This window comes from Cnephaeus nilssonii (genome assembly GCF_951640355.1).
Source record: "Cnephaeus nilssonii genome assembly, chromosome: 5".
NCBI lineage: Eukaryota > Metazoa > Chordata > Mammalia > Chiroptera > Vespertilionidae > Cnephaeus > Cnephaeus nilssonii.
Window position 1 is genome coordinate 19808832 of NC_137076.1, and position 21090 is coordinate 19829921.

The 21090-nt window shown below is 52.7% G+C and overlaps 2 protein-coding genes across 3 annotated transcripts; one reads left to right on the plus strand and one right to left on the minus strand.

Moving 5' to 3' along the window:
* Positions 1-768: 768 nt before the first annotated feature.
* Positions 769-6615, plus strand: CIB3 (calcium and integrin binding family member 3; the record flags this gene model as incomplete). 2 transcript variants are annotated; one of them, XM_079772245.1, is made up of 6 exons in its annotated part: positions 769-819; positions 1022-1056; positions 2960-3071; positions 4039-4186; positions 5308-5503; positions 6594-6615. In XM_079772245.1, the coding sequence occupies 6 exons, from the start codon at positions 769-771 to the stop codon at positions 6613-6615; spliced, it is 564 nt and encodes a 187-aa protein (XP_079628371.1). The 2 variants fall into 2 exon arrangements, with proteins under 2 accessions (XP_079628371.1, XP_079628372.1); XM_079772246.1 differs by lacking the exons at positions 1022-1056; positions 2960-3071.
* A 1422-nt stretch (positions 6616-8037) lies between these two features.
* On the minus strand, positions 8038-20191 carry HSH2D (hematopoietic SH2 domain containing). The gene is made up of 6 exons (XM_079773161.1): positions 20120-20191; positions 15717-15866; positions 13587-13676; positions 12385-12550; positions 11172-11306; positions 8038-9263 (listed from the first exon to the last, which is right to left on the minus strand). The coding sequence occupies exons 2-6, from the start codon at positions 15839-15841 to the stop codon at positions 8697-8699; spliced, it is 1083 nt and encodes a 360-aa protein (XP_079629287.1). The 5' UTR covers positions 15842-15866; positions 20120-20191; the 3' UTR covers positions 8038-8696.
* Positions 20192-21090: the final 899 nt, after the last annotated feature.

Below are 21090 nucleotides of genomic sequence, written 5' to 3' on the forward strand. Positions count from 1 at the left end.
GAAGAGAGAGAGAGAGATAGAAACATCAATGAGAGAGAAACATCAATCAGCTGCCTCCTGCATGCCCCCTACTGGGGAACAAGCCTGAAACCCGGGCATGTGCCCTGACTGGAACCCAACCAGCAACCTCTTGGTACATGGGACAATGATCAACCACTGAGCCACACCAGCTGGACTTAAGACATTTTTAAGTGTACAGTACATTAACGTTGACAATAGGTGCAATATTGTGCAGCAGATCTTAAAGCTTGCTCATCTTGTTTGACTGTTTTGGTTGCATTAATGACCACTAGATCTTCAGAATTCTATGGGGTAGGTATTAGAGTAATTTCCACCTTATAAAATAAGGCTCAGAGAGGTCAGGTGACTGGCCTGATGCTGCACAGCTAGTGGTTGGAGAACTGGTATTTGAGTTGGGGTCTGCTTGCAGCCCCCCTCTCCCCCCGCCCCGCCCCACCACGCTGCCTGTCTCTGGAAGGCATCCCCTGCTCGCAGGCTCACCCGGTGGTGGCAGGTGTGGTCAGAGGTTCGGTGACCTCCCACAGCCCTTCTCCTTGCCCTGGTGGCCATGGACATACTCAGGCTGTTGTCCAAAGAGCTGGGCTGTAACTTGAGTCTCCCCCAGGCTGGGGGTGATGGGGCGGGTGGGCGGGTGACAGCCAGGGCAGGGAGATTTTTCTCAGACACTGGTGTGTGGCAGCCTGGCAACTGGGTGGCACTGAGGAGACTGGGGGCTTCTGGGGCCTGTTCTTGGCAGTGGCCTTCACCATGGGCAACAAGCAAACCGTCTTCACTCATGAGCAGTTGGAAGAGTATCAGGTAGGAGTGATGAGCGGGGCCCTCCGTGGGTTTGTCAGCCTTGGATTCCTGGCCTGAGGAGTGGGGACAGCATCCCTCGGTCCTGGGTGTGCGGGCACAAGGGTTCCTGCGTGCGGCGTCGGCAGAAATGAGAATGGGGTGGTGGAGGAGGAAGGGGGGCCCCCGGGTAGGGTCTGGGCCAAGCCAACACCTCTCTCCGCAGGACTGCACCTTCTTCACCAGGAAGGAAATCATGAGGTCAGTCTGGGGGTGAAGGGAGGAAGACCCAGAAACAACTCTCCATACGTTGCCTGCAGGAGGATGTTTGCAATTTGACAAGACCCGATGCTTCACGGCAGAATGATAATTAATGTTCGGTAGATGGAGGCAGAGATAGGGAGGCTGAGAAGTCACCTCTTGTCATATTGTCACGCCTCTGGGCTGATGAGCTTAGGCTTCCTCCCAAGGATGGCAGGGAGCCATGGAGAGGGTGTGAGCAGGGGAGAGACAGATCAGCGTGTTAGAAGGCCGCCCTGAGCCCAATGCAAAGAGGCTGGGACTGGAGGCTGGGAGCCCGGAGGCAGAGTCCAGAGCCAGCTCTGAGCTTTGAGGTTGGCATCCCGGGGAGGGTGCGGGAGGCACCCTGAGGCTGCTGCAAGCCCCTGGCATGAACGAGACAGATATAGATGGGTACCCCGCATCACCGCTTGGCCCATGGTGCCATCGTCCAGAGGCTCTGACCCAGGACTTGGAGCTGTGAAACCCAAGCTTCCCAGGGTTTGGCTGCAGAGTGATCGAGGCCAAGGGTCCAATTATGTGGGCACAGGGCATCCATTATTGATGGGCACACCTTTCATGAGTGAGCCCCATTGTCTGGGCGAGGACAGTTCGCAGGGTCACCCTGGCCATCATTATCGAATTACTGATGGGAAACTGAGGCTGGAACAGGGGCGGCTGACCCTGGCTTTGCAGATGGGCCAAGTCCCAAGGAGTTTGAGGGCTGACATGTCGTCTGTCCCAAGCTTCTCATGTGTTAGACAGACTAACGGAAGCTCAGAGGATTAGGGGGACTTGCTCAAGTCCGTACAGAAACCCAAACTCAGGTTGTTCCCTGAGGGGACCCAAATAAGGAACTGGGTGGTCATGACTGAATTCCAGATACTCCCTCCCTGAGTGCCTAGTCGTCATTTGACCCAGGGACTCCTGTCCCCTTCCGAGACATTCCCTAGAAGCTCGGGGACCTCTAACTCATCAAGGATGGTCTCTACAAGGCTGCTGCTCAGCATGCTCCTCCAATGAAGGTATGGCATCACCAGGTGAGGCCATCGGCGTGGAGAGCTGGCCTCCCAGGCTAGGCAGTGTGTATGTCATTTGGTGTTTTCCAAAGTGCATTTCAGTCGCCTTTCAAAGAACTGGATTTTAGCCTTTGTCTTTGCTCTGCCCCATTGAGGGAACCCTGCTTCTCATTATGGAGGGAGAGAAGCAAAGTGTGAGGATGGGGATCTTTAGAGGCATGAAGTTGCCAATAATGTGATGATGTCCAGGGATTCCTAGGTTGGCTCAGATTCTCTAAATGCTTGTTGTGCAATGACCTTAAGCACTTCCCCTTCTGCCCACCCAATCTACGTGGTGAGCTCCTATTCACGCTTCAAAGCCCAGCACCAATGCCTCCTCCTTCAGGAAGTCCTTCCTCCTCCCTGGCTTGCTTTTCCCATTCAGGTCTCCCTGAGCTGAAGGCCCTCTTTCTTTTTTGTGTGTGTTGGGTGGGGAGGGTTAAACAATTCTTTATTGTTGAAGGTATTACATATGTCTCCTATTTTCCCCCATTGACCACCTCCAGCCCACCCCGCCCCCTCCCCCAGGCCCTCACCATCCCATTGTCTGTGGCCATGGACCTTGTATATATGCATACAAGGTTCTTGGTTGATTACTTCCCACCACCCACCTTCCCCCTACCCCATAGGGCCCTCTTTCTACCTTGGCTGTGACCCCAGGGAGATAGAGGTGGCTGTGTGCCTGAAGGCCGGGTCCAGGGCTGATGGCTCTTAGGAACCCAGCATCTCTCAGCATGGAGTGAGCAGCTGCAAGTGAGAGAGTGGGGTCAAGTCCTCTTCCTCCCATCATCTCCCACCCCTGCCCGGTGTTTCCATCCCTGCACCAGGCTCTTCTATCGCTACCAGGACCTGGCCCCTCAGCTTGTCCCCCTCGATTATACCAGCTGCCCTGACGTGAAGGTGCCATACGAGCTCATCGGCACCATGCCCGAGCTGAAGGTATGCTTAGGCAATGGGGCGGGCAGGGGAAAACAGTAGCGATGTCCTTTGCTGCATTCCTGTGAGGTGAGTGCTGCAATTATTCCCATTTTATGGATGAGAAAACCGAAGTTCAGAGAGGTTACGACACTTGTTCATGGCCACACAGCCAGGACGTGACATAGATAGGATTCAAACCCTGGGTTGTTGGGAGGATGAGATAGGATACTGCAGGGAAAGGGCTTAGTACAAGGCCTGTTGCATGGCGAGTACTCAGGGAACATTAGTTCTGTTCGTGGTAGGAGCCGCTACATGCAAGTTCTTCTCAGCTGGATATTCAACACATGGTTTGTGTCTCTAGAAGGGACTTGTGGAGTGAGTGACTGTGCATAGAGAATATTGTATCACAAGGAACAAAAACCTCCTTCAAGAGGGACAGAATGGATTCAATCACATGAGCAAAAAATCCATCCGTACAGCTGGAACCAGGGTCTCTGAGGATGGGCTCAGGAATCTTCTTCCGTCTCTCAGCTCCCCCAGGGAGAGGCTTCCGTCTCAATCAGCCCTTCCTCTTGAGGTAGTGAAGGGAACGCCTGGTGCCCAGATTTCCTCCTGTCAGCTCTGCAACCAGCAGAAAGCAGGTCCTTTCATCCCCATTTTTCAAAAAACATCCCAGGGCAGCTTCTGGTTGGCCAGTTTAAGTCACACGCCTCTCCCAGAGTCCATCACGGTGACCAGGTGAATGGAAACCTCTGATAGTCCTTAGCAGGGTCCTGCGGCTGCCTCTGTAGCTGGAAGGAGGGCAGCACCACCCAGACCTCAGGGGCAGAGAGTGGAAGTGCCTGAGTCCTTTCCAGGGTCCCTGAGAGGGAGGGAGTCTTGGTGGGGGGGGGTACTTGGAGGTCCCCAAGAAGGTGGGTACCGAGAGGGAGACCACATGGAGCCTGAGAGCCTCATCAGTGATGGCTTCCCCGCTTCCTGTTCCCAGGACAACCCGTTCCGCCAGAGGATTGCCCAGGTCTTCTCCGAGGATGGGGATGGCCACATGACCTTGGACAACTTCCTGGACATGTTTTCTGTGATGAGCGAAATGGCTCCCCGGGACCTCAAAGCCTACTATGCTTTCAAAATCTATGGTGTGTGCAGGGCCGGCGGTAAGGGCTGCGGGGTGGGGAGAGGAAACAAGACCAAGCCCAGGGCCAGAGACTGCCCTGCTGTCACAGTGTCTCCCCAAGGGCTTCAAAGCCCAGCTTGGTCCTGTCTTCCACCCACCCCATACCTCCCGACCTCACCTCCTTGCTCCCTCAGTTCCAGCCACACCGGCCTCGCTCTTTCTCCAACACGCCCAACTCTTCCTGCCTCCAGCCGTTGCCTCTGCTCTGTCCTCTGCCCAGAACACCTTTCTCCTGGCTCCTTCTTATCTTGAAGTCCTGGTCAAAAGTAGCCCCCACCCCCCAGTTGTTCTCCAACCCCCATTTTATTTCTCTCCTAGGATGGGATAATGCTGCTTAATTTCTTGTTCATTGATCTGTTCACTTCTTTTTTAAAAAAAATATATTTTATTGATTTTTTACAGAGAGGAAGGGAGAGGGATAGAGAGCTAGAAACATTGATCAGCTGCCTCCTGTACACCTTCCACTGGGGATGTGCCCGCAACCAATGTATATGCCCTTGACCGGAATCGAACCCGGGACCCCTCAGTCCGCAGGCTGACGCTCTATCCACTGAGCCAAACCGGTTTTGGCTGATCTGTTCACTTCTTATTGACTTTCTCTCTGAGGAGACCCAGGGCCGCAACAGTGTCCGTTTAGTTCACCATCTGTTTCCTGTGCCTGGCACATAGTAGGCATTACATAAATACTTGTTGAGTGAGTGAATGAATGAAAAACAGTTATCATGGTGCCTGGTACATAAGTGCTCAATAAATAACTTGAATGAATGAATGAAAATTTACCACAGTGCCTGCCACAAAATAGGTGCTCAATAAATACTTGTTGAGTGATGAATGAATGAAAAAGGTATCAGATTACCTGGCACATCATACGTGCTCAACAAGTACTTGTTGAATGTACGAATGAATGAACTTGTCCCTGCCCAATTCAAAGCAAGACCCACTTTATCTCTGAGGGCCTGGGGTTCCCTCCAGTGCCTCAGTTTCCTCCTCTGTAATATGGAGACGAGATATGCCCCTGCTGGCCTAGCCTGCCTGCCACCCGCTGTCTGCCTACCCCACGTCTCCACCCATTCTGCTGTGCAGACTTTAACAACGATGACTACATCTGTATGTGGGACCTGGAGCAGACGGTGACCAAGCTGACGCGGGGGGAGCTGAGCGCTGAGGAGGTGAGCCTGGTGTGCGAGAAGGTGCTGGATGAGGCCGATGGGGACCACGATGGGCGGCTGTCCCTGGAAGACTTCCAAAACATGATCCTGCGGGCACCCGACTTCCTCAGGTGACCCTTCTTGCCACCCCCCACAATCCATTTCCACGTGTGAGAAAGGATCTTATGGAACTAGGTCATAGACTCCGTTTGTGAAAGTTCCTTCCTTCATTCATTCGTGAACTTTCCCAACCTCCCTGGCCTCAGTCCCTGCACCTGTAAGCCAGGGATAATTAGGAACCCCAGGGCACCTCCTGTGGGTGGTCAGCCCTCCTTGCCTGAACACCTTGCAGTGAACAATCTGTACAGCTGTATTTGGCAGCCCTGGGGAGAATCAGAGCCCCAACTGTAAGGTGGATAGCGAGGGGTGCATGAGTTAGTGCAGGATGTGGCCCACCAGTTTTTTGTATCTCCAATGAGCTAAGAATCGTTTTTAAATTGTATTTTTGGTGGCAGGAATCAAAGAATAATGACTCCATGACACACAAAAGTGACATGAAATTGAAATGTCCAGGTCATTCAGTAGTTTTACTGGCACACAGCCATGCCCTGTTGTGTACAGATTGTCTATGGCTGTTTTCAAATTATAAGGCAGAGTTTAATCATTGGGCATTTCAACTATTTGGTCCTTTACAGAAAAAAAGCTGGCTGACCCCTGAGTTAGTCCATGGAACAAATTTAGAGCAGTGCCTGGCACACAGTAGGTGCTCAATAACTGTGCTGTGGTTGCTGGTGTGGCTGTTCTTATTGGTGGTGCCTTTACATGCACAGAGGGCTTCCTTTCTCTGCCCGGATAAGCAAGGCTGGTCTCCTGGCAGGAGACACGAATAATGACACCTTCTGTGTGTCCCGCTCTCAGCCCTATGAAGGGGAGACAGCTATTATTCTCACCTCACAGGGGAGCAAACTGAGGCCCAGACAGGAACAGCCACTCACTCAGAGTCCTACAGCAAGTCTGAAGGTGAACTGATTCAGAGATCTGCTCCCAACCCCCGGGGGGAAGGGGTCAGGAGAGCCACAGCCTAGGGCTTCTGGAGGAGGAGGTCCATCTTCCCATGTGACTTCTGGCGGCCTGGGGACTCCCCGCGGGAGTGCTGGGGAGGAAGGTGCAGAAGGGCAGCCCTCTGCCTGATGACACTGATCCTTTCCTCTCTGCACACAGCACCTTCCACATCCGCATCTGAGGACCACGGAGGAGGAGCCGGGCCGGAGGAGGGCAGGGTGACCCCTCATCCCACTGTAGAATCTGGAGTCTGGGAATAAACACATCACTGAGCCACACCTGCCTTAAACCTGGTGGATGGGAGGGAGGAGACCTGGGAGCTCACCTCTGCTCTCCCTGTGTGACCCTGGGTGTGGCTGCACCCTCTCTGGGCTACCAACTCCCTGATTGAAAAAGGAAGAGTCTGACTTCTAGATCTTTCCCCCACTGTGAAGGCTGGGGGTGCTTTACTGTGCATTTGGTGAGCAGAGACGAGGTGTGCAGATGAGGCATGCTGTCCCGCCCCAGGGTCCCTCAAGGCCAAACCTTAGACCCCTTTTTCCTCAATCCCTGAATTCTTCAAAGGGACTGAAGGTTTAACTACTTTCTTATTTATTTATTTATTTATTTATTTATTTATTTATTTATTTATTATTTTTTTATTGATTTCAGAGAGGAAGGGAGAGAGACATCAATAGGAGAGAGAATCATTGATTGGCTGTCTCCTGCACACCCCACATTGGGGATGGAGCCCACAACCCGGGCATATGTCCTGACTGGTTCATAGATCGATGCTCAACCACTGAGCCACGCCGGGCAGGCAGGTCCTTGCTTATTTATTCAAGCTGCCAGGGAAGCCTCTGCGGGGGTGCCAGGCGTGCCACTCACTGCGACGGGCACAGGACTTTAACGTTTGTGAAGCGCCCGCCCCTCTGCCATCTCATTGGATCCCAGCAGGGCTGGCCGAGAACCAGCCACACTTCATCCAGAGGGAACGGAATGACTTGCCCAAGACCACACCTCAAGTCTCTGCAGAGGAGGACTTGACCCCCTGGCCCAGCTCACTCCAGATCCCAGACCTCTACACTCTGTGGATTTGGGAAGCCCCACACCCACTCTACCAGCGGCCACCCCAGGGGCCCCATCTATGGTCCCTCTCAGTCCAAACAGTTGTCATTTTGAGTGGGGCAACCGAGAGCAGCCCCAGGGACCTTCCAGACACCCCCACTGGGTAGCGTTTCTAGAGAGCCCACTCCCACCCTAAACTCCTGTGCGCCAAAAGCACCTACTGTGCACCAAAGCCCTAGAATTTACACACATCCTACTGCTTTGTGCTGAACAAGGGGACAGTCCTACTCTTCTCCCCATTTTCCAGATGAGGAAATAGGCCCAGAGAGACCTAGTGACCTGCCAAAGGCCACACAGCCGTGCAACCCAGGATTCCCCCACAGAGTCCACCTCAACCACAGTCCCGGGCTGCCTCTCCATTTTTATTTATTTTTTAAATGTATTTTATTGATTTTTTACAGAGAGGAAGGGAGAGGGAGAGAGAGTTAGAAACACCAATGAAAGAGAAATCGATCAGCTGCCTCCTGCACACCCCCTACTGGGGATGTGCCCGCAACCAAGGTACATGCCCTTGACCGGAATCGAACCTGGGACCCTTCAGTCCGCAGGCCGACGCTCTGTCCACTGAGCCAAACCGGTTAGGGCTGCCTCTCCCCTTTTAAAGCAAAGGACACATTTGCTTCTCCTAAAGCTGACGTTGGTGTGCACCAAGCCCTCCACAAGTCTCAGCTCTTTCGTTTGCATGAGAACCCGGGAGGGAGGCGTGTCCAGAAGGGAGAGCTGAGCCTGGGTGCAGGGGATGTGGGCGAAAGGGCTCCGAATGGCATGACTTCCAACCCTGGCACTGACACGCAGTAGACTGTGACCATGGTGACTTTGACCGTGCCTCTCCTCCTCTCGGAACCTGGCTATTCTCTGAAATGTGCAGGAGGTGTCTACCCGATGGGCCTGCTCAGAGGCAGGAGTAAAAGAAATCATGGAGAGTCCGGTATGGGACTGGCACACAGTAGGTGCCCCAGATCCTTGCTGTAACTTACTAACTGATTCTTCTCCTTCTTCACATAACCAGGCCACGCTGGCAATTGCAGAACCAGGCCTCAGTATGGTCTTTATTACATTTCTCAGGTCCCAGAGGGCTGGTGGGCAGAAGGCAAGGGGTCCAGGTGTGAGCAGCCCCTGGCACCAAGGGTCCCAGAGCCAGGGCGAACCTCTTCGCTAGCAGTACCCAGGGGCAAAGGGTGGCGGTGGGCGGTACTCCTCGGGGACCCAGTCCTCCTGGGGTTCTGCCAAGCCCCTCGGCTCCGATTTGGACACCTGTGAGGACAGGGCCCTCACGATTGCTTGGTGCCAACCCCTGGTCTTCGGGGTCACCTCGCTCCAGCTGACGGACCTCGAGGCCTTCCTGGAGGAGTTCTCTCTGTCTTTCCGAGCCTGAGGCTGTGAGGGGCTTGCGGGTGACGTGGCCACAAAGGGGTCCGTGTAGATGTTGGCGTCCCAGACCGCATCAGCCGCTCCTGTCGCTGAGCCGTGAGGCACCTGCGATCGCTCGGGGTCCCGGAGTGATGACAAGCTCACGGTGGCCAGGTGGGATTTCAGCTGCTGCTGGACCTTCTTGCCCGTCTGAGGGAGTGTCTTGAGGTTCCTCCAGAGTTTCTGGCAGGCCTCCTCCAGAGGGGGTTTTGGGGGGCAGGAGGAAGCAGCTGCCTCGGCGGGCACTCTGTCCATTGCTGCGGACGGCGTCCTTTCCTTCTGCCGGTGCAGCACGACTGGCTTTGCGGAGGCCTGAAACCGAGAGCCGGTGAGACCTGGGCCAGCACCCCCCCAGCACTCCGACTCTGCCCCGGAAACTGGGACCTGGGCTCCACCCAGATGCCCTAGGGCCGAGAAACGTCCCCGTGTGAACCCCCAAACCTAATCTCGGCCCCATCCTTTCCATTTCTGTAACCGGCGTCACTCCCTCCTGTAAAGGGCCCGGAGCGAACAGCTTCCGCTCTGCAGGCCCTCCCGTCGGTCTCACCCTCAGCTCTGCTGTTGTCACGCGAGTGGGCCCGGTTCCAATAAAACTTTTGGACACGGAAACCTGAGTTTCATCTGATTTTCACGAGCCGTGAACTAGTAACTGCCTCAACCATTCAAGAACATAACTGTCCCTCCCATCGCAGCTTGCGACGGCCTGGGCCTCGAAGGCCACGCAGAGGCCGGCAGGTGGCCCTCAGGCGGTAGGTAGTGTGCTGACCCCTGGGCTCCCCGGTTCAGGCCAAGTGCCCGGCACGTGGGGCAGATGCTGTTGATGGCCCACCCATATCCTCTTTTTATTTTTTAAATATGTTCTTATTGATTTCAGAGAGAAAGGGAGAGGGAGAGACAGAAACACCAATGATGAGAGAGAATCATGGATCAGCTGCCTCCTGCACGCCCCCTACTGGGGAACGAGCCCGAAACCCAGGCATGTGCCCTGACCAGGAATCGAACCGTGACCTCCTGGTTCATAGGTTGATGCTCATGCACTGAGCCACGCCAGCCGGGCCCTATCCTTTTTTTGTTTGCTTGTTTTGTTTTTGTTAATGCTCACCTGAGGATATTTTCCCATTGATTTTTTTTTTTTTTTTAAAGAGAGTGAAAGGAAGAGGGAGAAACAGAGAGAACCATTGATGTGAGAGAGGCACATCGATGGGTTGCCTTCCGTACATGCCCTGACCAGGGCTGGCGATGGAGCCTGCAACCAAGGTACGTGCCCCCCCCCTTTTTTTTTAATATTTTATTGATTTTTCACAGAGAGGAAGGGAGAGGGATAGAGAGCTAGAAACATCGATGAGAGAGAGACATCGACCAGCTGCCTCCTGCACACCCCCCACCGGGGGATGTGCCCGCAACCAATGTACATGCCCTTGACCGGAATCGAACCTGGGACCTTCCAGTCCGCAGACCGACGCTCTATCCACTGAGCCAAACCGGTTTCGGCGGTACGTGCCCTTGATTAGAATTGAACCTGAGACCCTTCAGTTCATAGGCTGATGTCCTATCCACTGGGTCAAACTGGCCAGGCCCCACCCATATCCTCTTTGCTCCCAGCTCCACTCCCAAATGCCAACGGCAGAGACTCTGCCTGGGGGCCTTCTCTGGCCACCAGTGCCCGCTGCGTCCACATGGCAGACCAGAAGTGCCAGAGAATCAAATCTCCCAGGAATAGTATTTGACCAATGACTGAGGGAATTTGGAGGATAAATACCCCAGCTCCCTCACTCCTAAGAGGTGATAACGGAGCGGGTAGGCAGACAGGAAACATGAAAACCCGTAAGTAAACAAGACTTCAAATTTCAAGGAGTGCTCTGTTGCAAATAAATAGGGTGATGTGTTGGAGAAGGTCGGGGGGGGGGGGAGGACCTTAGGTCTGGAGATGGGAGGGAGACACTTGAAGAACTGATGGGAGACGCCAGGCTGGGAAATTTGGGGCAGAGCATACAGCACAGCACGTGCAAAGGCCCTGACGCTGCTTGAAGCTGGGCTGGTGATGGGCAGAAGGAGGAACTGAGACTGCAGTCAGGATTTTAACCTTGGTGCACTGGAAGGTTTTAAGCTCTGAGCTACAGGATCTTATCTTCCTTCTAAAAGCCCCTGGCAGCTGTTGGCCACCTCTGCTCCTGCCCCTCCCCTGCCCCCGGTTGGAGGTGCCAGCTTTCGGTCACATACCTCCTTGGGGGCAGCCACTGGATGGGAAGAAGGTTTCTGATGTTCCCCGGGACCAGGGGCGGGGCTGGCAGCTTCCTCAGCCAGTGCGCTGTAGTGAAGGAAGAGGTCCTCGTAATCCACGTTGGCTGGATCCTTCTGCGGACAGAGGGGACCTGCAGCTCAGCCCCAAGGAGGGGACAGGGACGGGGCTGGGGTCCCCAGACCCTGGGAGTTGGAGCTCAGGAGCTGCTCCCACCCACAGACCTGTAACAAAGCATGCTCTGCTGAGCGCATGGTGGGCCTAGGGCCTACCAGTGATGGGCAACCTTTTGAGCTTGGTGTGTCAAACTTCGCCAAAAAACTGAGCATAGCCGAAACCGGTTTGGCTCAGTGGATAGAGCATCGGCCTGCGGACTGAAAGGTTCCAGGTTCGATTCCGGTCAAGGGCATGTACCTTGGTTGCGGGCACATCCCCAGTGGGGGGTGTGCAGGAGGCAGCTGATCCATGTTTCTCTCTCATCGATGTTTCTAACTCTCTATCCCTCTCCCTTCCTCTCTGTAAAAAATCAATAAAATATATATTTTTTAAAAAACTGAGCATAACTCGGGTAGTGTGTCACTTTGAGGAAAAAACATTATTTCGCAAATGTTTCATCCTCGGCAGAAATGGCTACGTGTGTCAGTGCTGGCACGCGTGTCATAGGTTCGCCATCACTGGCTAGGCCCTGCCCATAAACCCTTATAAGGAGGTCTGCCCCTCCCACAGCAGCTTCTGAGGGCACAGGCCCGCCCACTGAGGCTCATGCTAGTCCTACAGATCAGCTAGGGCAGTGGTCGGCAAACTCATCAGTCAACAGAGCCAAATATCAACAGTACAACGATTGAAATTTCTTTTGAGAGCCAAATTTTTTAAACTTAAACTTTTTCTAACGCCACTTCTTCAAAACAGACTCGCCCAGGCCGTGGTATGTTGTGGAAGAGCCACCCTCAAGGGGCCAAAGAGCCGCATGTGGCTCGCGAGCCGCAGTTTGCCGACCACGGAGCTAGGGTTATCCCTAGCACGTGAAACCTTGTAAAACATCAGCCTGAGGGGAAACTAGGGCCAGGGGGAGTGCGGCCGTGGGGGGCCAGGGACAGAATCACAAGAGACTGAGGGGACTGGGGGGACCAAAATGAGTCTGGAGGGCTTAGCCCCTGGGAAGACAACTACCGCCCCCCAGGTCCCAACCCTCACCTGCGCACAGGGCTGCCTCAGCAGCTCCCCGCGTGGCCTCAGCGGCTGCTGCTGGTGAAAGGTGATCAGGGCGTCCAGCGAGGCATGGGCCTGCTCCTCCCCAGGGATTACCACGCTCCCATCGTCCAGCAGCTTCACCATAAAGTGGCGGCAGCAGTGTTGGGCTCTGCGGAGACACTGCCAGGGTTGGGACATCCTGCTCCCTCCTTTCATCCCCCCCCCCCCCCCCCCCGCCAAGTCCTTGAACCGGCGGCATCAGGGCTGCAGCCCGACCTCACAGGTTCCTAGGTAAGCTTCTCTACTCGTTAGCCATGTGGCATTTGGTGGGTGCCTAACAGCACGGTGCCTCAGTTTCCCCATCTGTCACATGGGGCTACGAAGACTGACCTCAGGAGTTCTTGTGAAGATGAACCAAGGAACGGCAGGAAAAGCTTAGCTCGGTGCCTGGCTAGGGGTAAATGATCAATAGACATGATCATGAAAATGTGGTCAGGCTTCAGCTCGGGGCCTGGCACTCTGCTCCATTAATGAATGGGTGCATTGATGCATGGCCTACTATGCGCTTCCTATGTGTTTTAATCCGCACGTCAAGACAATTAATTTTAGCATCCTATGTTAGAGATGAGGACTTTAAGGGAGGGACAGAAAGGTGGAGTAACTTGTCCAAGGTCACAGGGTGTAAGGAGCAGAACCGAGCCGTGTGCTGTTTGACTCAGGTCCTAAGGTTTTCCCACTAATGGAACTGTTGGTTTTTTTGTTTTGTTTTTTTTTTGTTTTGTTTTGTTTTGTTTTGTTTCATTCCTTTGGCCTGGAATTCTTTCAAAAAGCAGTTTGTTCTGCTGAATCCTCTCCCTGGGATGCCAGATCAGGCTTTGAAGCCTCAAGTAGCTGGACTTCCCTGATTTTCCAACACGTTCTCCTTGGCGGAGTCAGAGTGCTGCCAAGCAGATGGCAGAGGGAGGTGATGGTTAGGGAAAGGGCAGGAGCCAGTCTCTGGCCTCTAGCAGCTCCTGTTCTCAGACACACAGTCTTCGTTACCACAGACCCCAGTCTGCGGGATACAGCCAGACCTGCAGCTGCTCACTCTTCAGCCAGGGCAGTCCAGAGCTTCATACCAGTTGCTCTTGAAACCTGTGATACGAAGCTCCCCTTGCCCCCTCCAAGGAAGCCCGGAGCCCGCCGTCCCCACGCCCAGGCCTTACTTGTAGGAGAGTGTGTAGCCCACGTGACTGTGACTGACTCTGATGAGAAAGGACCCCAGGGGCTGCGACTCCAGCAAATCCTCTGCGTCCCTGGAAAGGCACACACGGGTGGGGGAGGCTGAGGGCTAGCCGCCCAGACCCTCCCAGGACTGAGCAATGACCTAAAATGCATTTTTTTCTTGGTCGTTTCAGACTTTGGAATATTCAGGTGTTCCCCCAGAGGTGGCGAAGGCCTCTGATGACCTTGACCCCAGGGCCCACAGCCCCTGCCTGCCTTCCAATGCCTGCAATCTGCATCTGAGTAGGACAGGTAACAAAGCAAGAGCTGTTTCCAGACGCATTTGAGATCAAAACCCAGCTCTGCCGTTCACTCACGGTGTGACCCCTGGTGAGGTCAGCCCCTTTCTGACCTCAGCTTCCTCAAGGGGACAGAAAACCCTCACTCCCAGGGCCAATGTGAGGACAGACAAAATGCGTGCAGCGTGAGAACGTCCGCATGGTGCGTGCTTTCAAAATGTTCACTGTTAGCGCACTTGACCCTTGAACTGACCTGCCAGGTCCAAGCAGATTTTTTTTCCCAATAAATATACAAATTGGCCCTCTGTATAGTATTTTTGGTCCGAGGTTGGGAATCCATGGATGCGGAGGGCCGACTGTACGCCTTGACCTACACCATTTTATGGAGGGGACTTGAGCATCTGCAGGTTTTGGCATCCGTGGGGGGTCCTGGAACCAATCCCCAGGGATACTGGGGAATGACTGTAGTTAAGTTTTTGAGGAGTCAAAAGTTATATAAAGGACTCAGAGTTGGCACCCCTAAACTGTATTACTATCATTATTACTATTTCCTGGTGTGCACAGAGAGTGACCTTCTATGGGGAGCCTTTGGACCCGTGTTCTCCAGTACAGGGGCCGTTGCCCACATGTGGCTACTGAGTGCTTAAAATGTGGCTGGTCTTGCCCTAGCCAGGTTGCTCAATGGTTAGAGCATCAGCCCACGGACTGAGGGGCTCAATCCCCGGCCCCGGTGTGTCTCACAACACATCAATGTTTCTCTTTCTCTGTCTCTCCCCCTCCCTTCCACTCTCTCTAAAATCAATGGAAAAAAATATCCTTGGGTGAGGATTAACAGCAACAAAAAAATGTGGCTGGTCTGAATCAAGATGTGCTTTTAGCATACAATACACACCAGATTTTAAAGACTCAGTACACAGCATAGGAAATATAGTAAAAAATATTGTAATAACTATACAGTATATGGTGTCAGATGGTTACTAGACTTACTGGGGTAATCACTTCGTAAGTTATATAAATGTCTAATCCCTATGTTGTACACCTGAAACTAATATAATATGGTATGTCAATTGCAATCTAAACATTTTTTAATTATAAAAAATAAAAAATTAAAGGCAGTACAAATAGAGGAATATGTATTCTGTCTCATGAGTGATTTATTTAGTATTCACTACTTGTTGAAATGATAATAACATGGATATACTGGGTTAAATAAAAGATGTGATTAAAATGAATTGTTTCTTTCTGCTTCTTTTAATATAGCTACTAGAATTTTTAAAATTGCAATGTATGGCTCATATTATATCTTACTGGCATGCCCAGAACTCAGAAACCATGTTGAGTTCTGTCTCTCTTGGCGTTTGCAATGTTCTCTCAATTTCCTAAATGTCAAGAAATGTTCCTTTCTTCATTTACTTAGAGCCGGGCCCTGGGGTGACTAAGTAGGTGAGTTTGTTCATCTCCTCAGAGCTCAGTCTAATGTAGAAAGTGCATGTTAGCCATGTACCCGATAGACTGAGGGGAGCTCAATCCTTAAGAAGGATTCTGAGGCTGCGTCCTGCCATCATTGATTGGTGATTCCTGGCCTAGTGAGGGGTCTAGGGGGGCGGGGAAGGAGGGGGTTCTGTCTTGTGGCCACTCGTATAGAGAAAGCCAAGGTCCAGAGAGGGAAAATCCAGAGGAGACAAGATTCAAGCCCGAAACTCCAAAGCCCTTTCCATCCTCTTAACACACACGTGGGTGAGCTGAGCGCGGAATTCCACAGTGGAAGCCTGCCCAGGTGGGGGCAGGCAAAGAGGGTGAAAGGCAGGGTGGAAAGTGTGGGAGTGTCCTCACTGTCTGGAGATGGCACCATGGAACCACGAAGGGACTCCTCCTTGGGCCAGCTGGCCCACCTGTGTCTGCACGAACCAGTCCAGGCGTGGGGGCAGCGGCGGGGGCAGCTTTCTGGCCTCTGTCATGGCTTCCTGAGGGGGAAGGTGGCACCTGGGGGCAGAAAGGAGGAGAGAGAGTCAGGCCTGGTCCACTTCCCAGCTTTATCGGATTCTTGCAGCTCATGGTGCCTCCTCTTTGGAGAAGTCCTCCAGGCTGGACAGAGCAACAGGCTTGAAACTGGCTTGTGTTTCTTGAGCACCTACTACGTGCTGGCACTTTATGCATGTTCGCTTATCGATTTTCTTCCAAAAATCCTCCAAGGATAATAAGAATAAAAGAATAAAAGGAAAGCCCTGGCCGGTGTTGCTCAGTGGATAGAGCGTAGGCCCACGCACAGAGTGTCTCAAGTTGGATTCCCTGTCAAGGGCACCTACCTGGGTTGCAGGTTCTATTCCAGCCCTGGTCAGGATGCATGCAGGAGGCCACCAATTGATATGCCTCTCTCACATCGATGTATCTCTCTCTCTCTCCCTCCCTCCCTCTCTCCCACTCCCTCCCTCCTTCTCTCTCTAAAAATCAATGAAAAAAAAATATCTACAGGTGAGAATTAACTAAAGAAAAAAGAATAAAAGAGCCGAAACCAGTTTGGCTCAGTGGATAGAGCATCGGCCTTCGGACTGAAAGGTCCCAGGTTTGATTCTGGTCAAGGGCATGTACATTGGTTGCGGGCACATCCCCAGTAGGGGGTGTGCAGGAGGCAGCTGATCGATGTCTCTCTCTCATCGATGTTTCTAACTCTCTATCCCTCTCCCTTCCTCTCTGTAAAAAATCAATAAAAATATATTTTAAAAAAAGAATAAAAGGAAATAATAAGAATACAATGAGGTCAGAGTAAAAAAAAATGAAATCATGAGAACAAAAGGGACTATTAAGAATATTATTATTTCATTATTGCAAGTGTTGGAAAATTCTCTTTATAGATACATGTATTTAAGTTTAAGAACTGAATTTTTTAAAATACTAAGTAACTACCAACGTCCCTGGTGGGATGTGGAGATGTCCAAATGACAAGTGAATGCATGAAGTAGCGGTCACTCCGTGGGTGCCATAAAGGGTTGCCACGGAAGCATTAAACAACACAGAGATGTGACCCAAACAGTTGCCTCTGCCACCAGTGTCACCAGGCGTGGTGGCCATAAATGGCACACCCAGAATGTGTCAGGTGCATGGCTAATTCACACCCATTCTCAATAATTGCAAGCTCAAGAACCACTGGACTTGGTGAGCTAACGACACAGAGCTGGAAAACAGAAAAATACAGCACCAATTCCCAAAACAGTCTCAAGTCAGTGTAAAGCCAGCAAGAGGGCTGTGCCCTGCTGGGTGAACCCTCACACTCACCCTAACTTTGTCCCCAAACTGGCCCCACCCCCCACACTGACCAAATCTAATTTTTCAACCCCATAGAAGGTCATTGTTACCAGGCCGTTTCCACAGAGAGGGGCCCTTGTTGACCAACCCAGTCAATATTGACTTCCTCCTGCCAGAAGACCCATGGCAAACACACCCTTCGGGGAGCGACCCAAAGGAATTCTGGGGCAAGTGAAATGGACTCTATTAAGCCATGTGACAAAGTGGTTAAGAGCCTGCAATCGGAGCCTGGGTTCAAACCCTCGCTCCCCCACTTAGCTGCTGTGTGATCTTGGGCCTCTCTGTGCCTGTATTTTCAACTGCGATTTGGGGATAATGATGACATTTACCTACTGCTGTGTAAGCCCTGACAGTGTGTGTGGGTTTTTTCTTTTTTTGTAACGCGAGTGCCCGACTTAAGCTTTGATTGCTGAGGCATCCATTTCAGCGATGGCAATCTCCGGTAAACATTGCCAGCCACACGCCAAAAGAGCCAAGCTGCCTTCTCCCACGAAGGCTCCTTGGTTTTAGCCATCTTGCTTGATTTCAATAATTGACCATTTGGGCTACTTGCCTGTGTGCACACTTGCTCTACCTCTGATCTCGCTGAGTGGTCCCAGGCGTGCTGTATAATGTCCAGGTCCTTAAGTAATAAATAAACCTTTTATTTTTTTTTAAAAAAGTTTCCTGATGACTATTGCTTGAAGGGCATCTTGAAATCATAATAAGAGCCACAAGGGCTGATCCAACCACAACATTGGTATTGATTGGTAGAGACCAGCACAAAACACCTGTATCCTAGCTAATAAAAGAGCAATATGCAAATTAACCACCACCCCACCACACCCACAAGCCACGCCCACAAGCCAATCAGGAGCGAGTATGCAAATTAACCCAACCAAGATGGCTGCAGCCACAGAGATAGCAGGAGGGAGGCTTGGGTTTCCCTGGCGATGGAGGAAGCCAAGCTTTCCACACACCCTGGCCAGCCCAAGCCTCCGCTTAAGGCTACAAAGTTTCAATTATAGAAGATACATAAATCCCAACAGAAATGGCTGCGGCCACGGAGCTGGAGAGAGCAGGAGCCTAGGGTTGCCCTCGGCGATGGAGGAAGCCAAGCTTCTGCAGCCCTGGCCGGCCCAGGCCTTCGCTCCAGGCTACAAAGTTTCAATTATAGAAGATAAATAAATTCCAACAAAAATGGCTGCCGCCATGGAGCAAGCACAAGGCTTGGCTTCGCTTCAGGCTACAAAGTTTCAATTGTAGAAGATAAATAAATTCCAGATACCAAGGCCTCTGCTTGGGTCGCTGGGGGGCGTAGCTGGCCTGCAAACCACCACAGGCCCCTCGCCCAGGAGACCCCACGCCCCAAGGGAACCCTGATCCGGGACACCCTTCAGGGCAAACCAGCTGGCCCCCACCCATGCACCAGGCCTCTATCCTATCTAATAAAAGAGTAATATGCAGATTGACCATTACTCCAACACAGAAGATGGCTGCCCCCATGTGGTCAAAGATCCTGCCCCCATATGGACACAAGATGGCCACCAAAAGATGGCCAGCAGGAGAAGCCAGTTGAGAGGAACCAGGCCTGCAAGGGAGGGCAGTTGGGAGCGATCAAGCCTGCAGGGGAGGGCAGTTAAGGGGTGACCAGGCTGGCAGAGGAGGGAAGTTGGGGGCAAACAGGCTGGCAGGGGAGCAGTTAGACATCAATCAGGCTGGCAGGGGAGTGGTTAGGGGGTGATCAGGCTGGCAGGCAGAAGCGGTTAGGGGCAATCAGGAAGGTAGGCAGGCGAATGGTTGGGAGCCAGCAGTCCTGGATTGTGAAAGGGATGTCCGACTGCCTGTTTAGGCCCGATCCCACCGGGCAGTTGGACATCCCTTGAGGGGTACCAGATTGGAGAGGGTGCAGGCTGGGCTGAGGGACACCTCCCCTGTGCACAAATTTCATGCGCCGGGCCTCTAGTATATAATAAATGTCCATGAGTCCAGTAGTGACCCAGCACGGGGTAATGTTTATAGGCTAGTTCTTTCTTCTATCTGGGAAACCTCCTATTTACCCCTCAAGACCCAGCAAAAATATCCCTCCTCCATGGAGCTTTCCTGCCTTTTCCCCTAGACAAAACCCTGGCACCCTTCCATGTCCCCCACCTTCCCCCCAATGCTTGCCTCTGGCCTAGCCTTGCCTAAGGGAGCTGGAGTGTCTGTGTCTGGTTCTGTCTCCCCCAGATTAGGGGTGCCCAGGGTTTAGGCCTGGGCTAGATCCTTTTGGGTTTTCCTGGGTCCTCAGCATCAGCACAATGGAGGGTGTAGGCTGTGTGCTGATGAACAGATGGTTTAGTGATGAGTGAGGCCACACTAAGTTTCAAATTCCCGGCCCTGGTATTGGAGCCTCCCCACCTCCTCATCCCCTAACAGCATCTCTGTTCTACTCCAAGGTGATCAAATTCTCTCTTTTTTTTAAAAATATATTTTTTATTGATTCAGAAGGAAAGGGAGAGGGAGAGAGAGATAGAAACAGCAATGATGAGAGAGAATCATTGACCGGCTGCCTCCTGCACACCCTCTACTGAGGATCGAGCCCCAACCCAGGCATGTGCCCTTGACTGGAATCCAACCCAGGACCCTTCAGTCCACAGGCCGACGCTCTATCCACTGAGCCAAACCAGCTAGGGCCGATCAAGTTCTCTTTCCCCTCCACACTGTTGCTATTCTTTGCCAGAAATGCTCTTTCCCCAACTTCAGCTCCATTTTCCAATGGTCACCGCCTGGTGCCTCCAGAAAATGGCTCATGCTTCTCTGGTCCCACCAGCCCCATCACCCGCTCTGGCCCAGCCTGGACTCCCTGCTCTGTCTTCTAGGACTGGGTTGGGGCTGAGACTCTCAGGGGCCCAGCCTCACGCAGCATAGGTGGGCATGTGGTTGACTGAGGAGCCCCCACCCAGGGAACATACCTGGGAGACCTCTGGGCGGCCGAGGCCCTGGCTCTGGCTGTGCCCGTGCTGCCTGTAGGTGCCTGAGTTTCAGTTCAGGGTCCACACGTCATCAGGGCGGGGCCCCAGGAGGTTCCTGTTTCCTTAAGCAGGTGAGCCCGGGGCGGGACCAGGACAACCCCTCTGTCCACACTCCAACGAAGCCGCTGAGCTGCAGGTGGAAGGACACCCTTGCTCCACTCAGATCTGGACAAACCTTTATTGAGCATCTGTTGTGTACCAGATCCTGAGGGGACAGAGAGGAGACCCCAAGACAGGCACAAGCCCCACCCTCCCAGTATCTACAATCTAGGGAGCAATGAAGAGAGTAAGAAATTGTCAATGTTGTTTCAAAGCAAACAGCAGGCCAGGAAGCAGGAACTGAGGTTGCAAGAACCCCCAGAGGGGGCCTAACTGATCTGGAGGAAGGGGCACCTGGGGGCAGGTAGGAGCCAACTTGATTGTGGGGGGGTGGGCGGGGGTGTGCAGAAAGAAAGCATTAGGTAGAGGGAGCTGCACAAAGGGCCTGAGGCAGGATGGAGCCTGGATAGTCTGAGTCTCACTGTGCACACAGGGCCACATTTGGACTTATGAAAAAAACCCCAAAAACTAAACTAAAAAAACCCCAGCCCTGAATGATGTGGCTAAATGGTTAGAGTGTCGGCCCATGTACCAAAGGGTCATAGGTTCACTTCCTGATTAAAAGTGAGTGCCTGGGTTGCAGGTTCATCCCCGCCTGCCACCCCACAACCCCCAACCCCTTGGGGCACCTGTGGGAGCAATCAATTGATGTGTCTCTGTCACATCAATGTTTCTTTCTCTCTCTCTCTCTCTCTCTCTCTCTCTCTCTCTCTCTCTCTCTCTCTCTCCCTCTCTCTCTCCCTCTCCCTCTCCCTCTCCCTTTCTCCCCCCTTCCACTATCTCTAAAAATCAATGGAAAAATACCCTCGAAC

Bases quoted from the DNA above. Each gene is read 5' to 3' on its own strand.
- HSH2D (XM_079773161.1), bottom strand. From the start codon at position 15,841: ATGACAGAGGCCAGAAAGCTGCCCCCGCCGCTGCCCCCACGCCTGGAC. The intron at 13,677-15,716 runs GTGAGGACACTC...GTGCCTTTCCAG, and splicing joins CATGGTGCCATCTCCAGACA to GGACGCAGAGGATTTGCTGG. The intron at 12,551-13,586 runs GTAAGGCCTGGG...GTGTCTCCGCAG, and splicing joins GGCTACACACTCTCCTACAA to AGCCCAACACTGCTGCCGCC.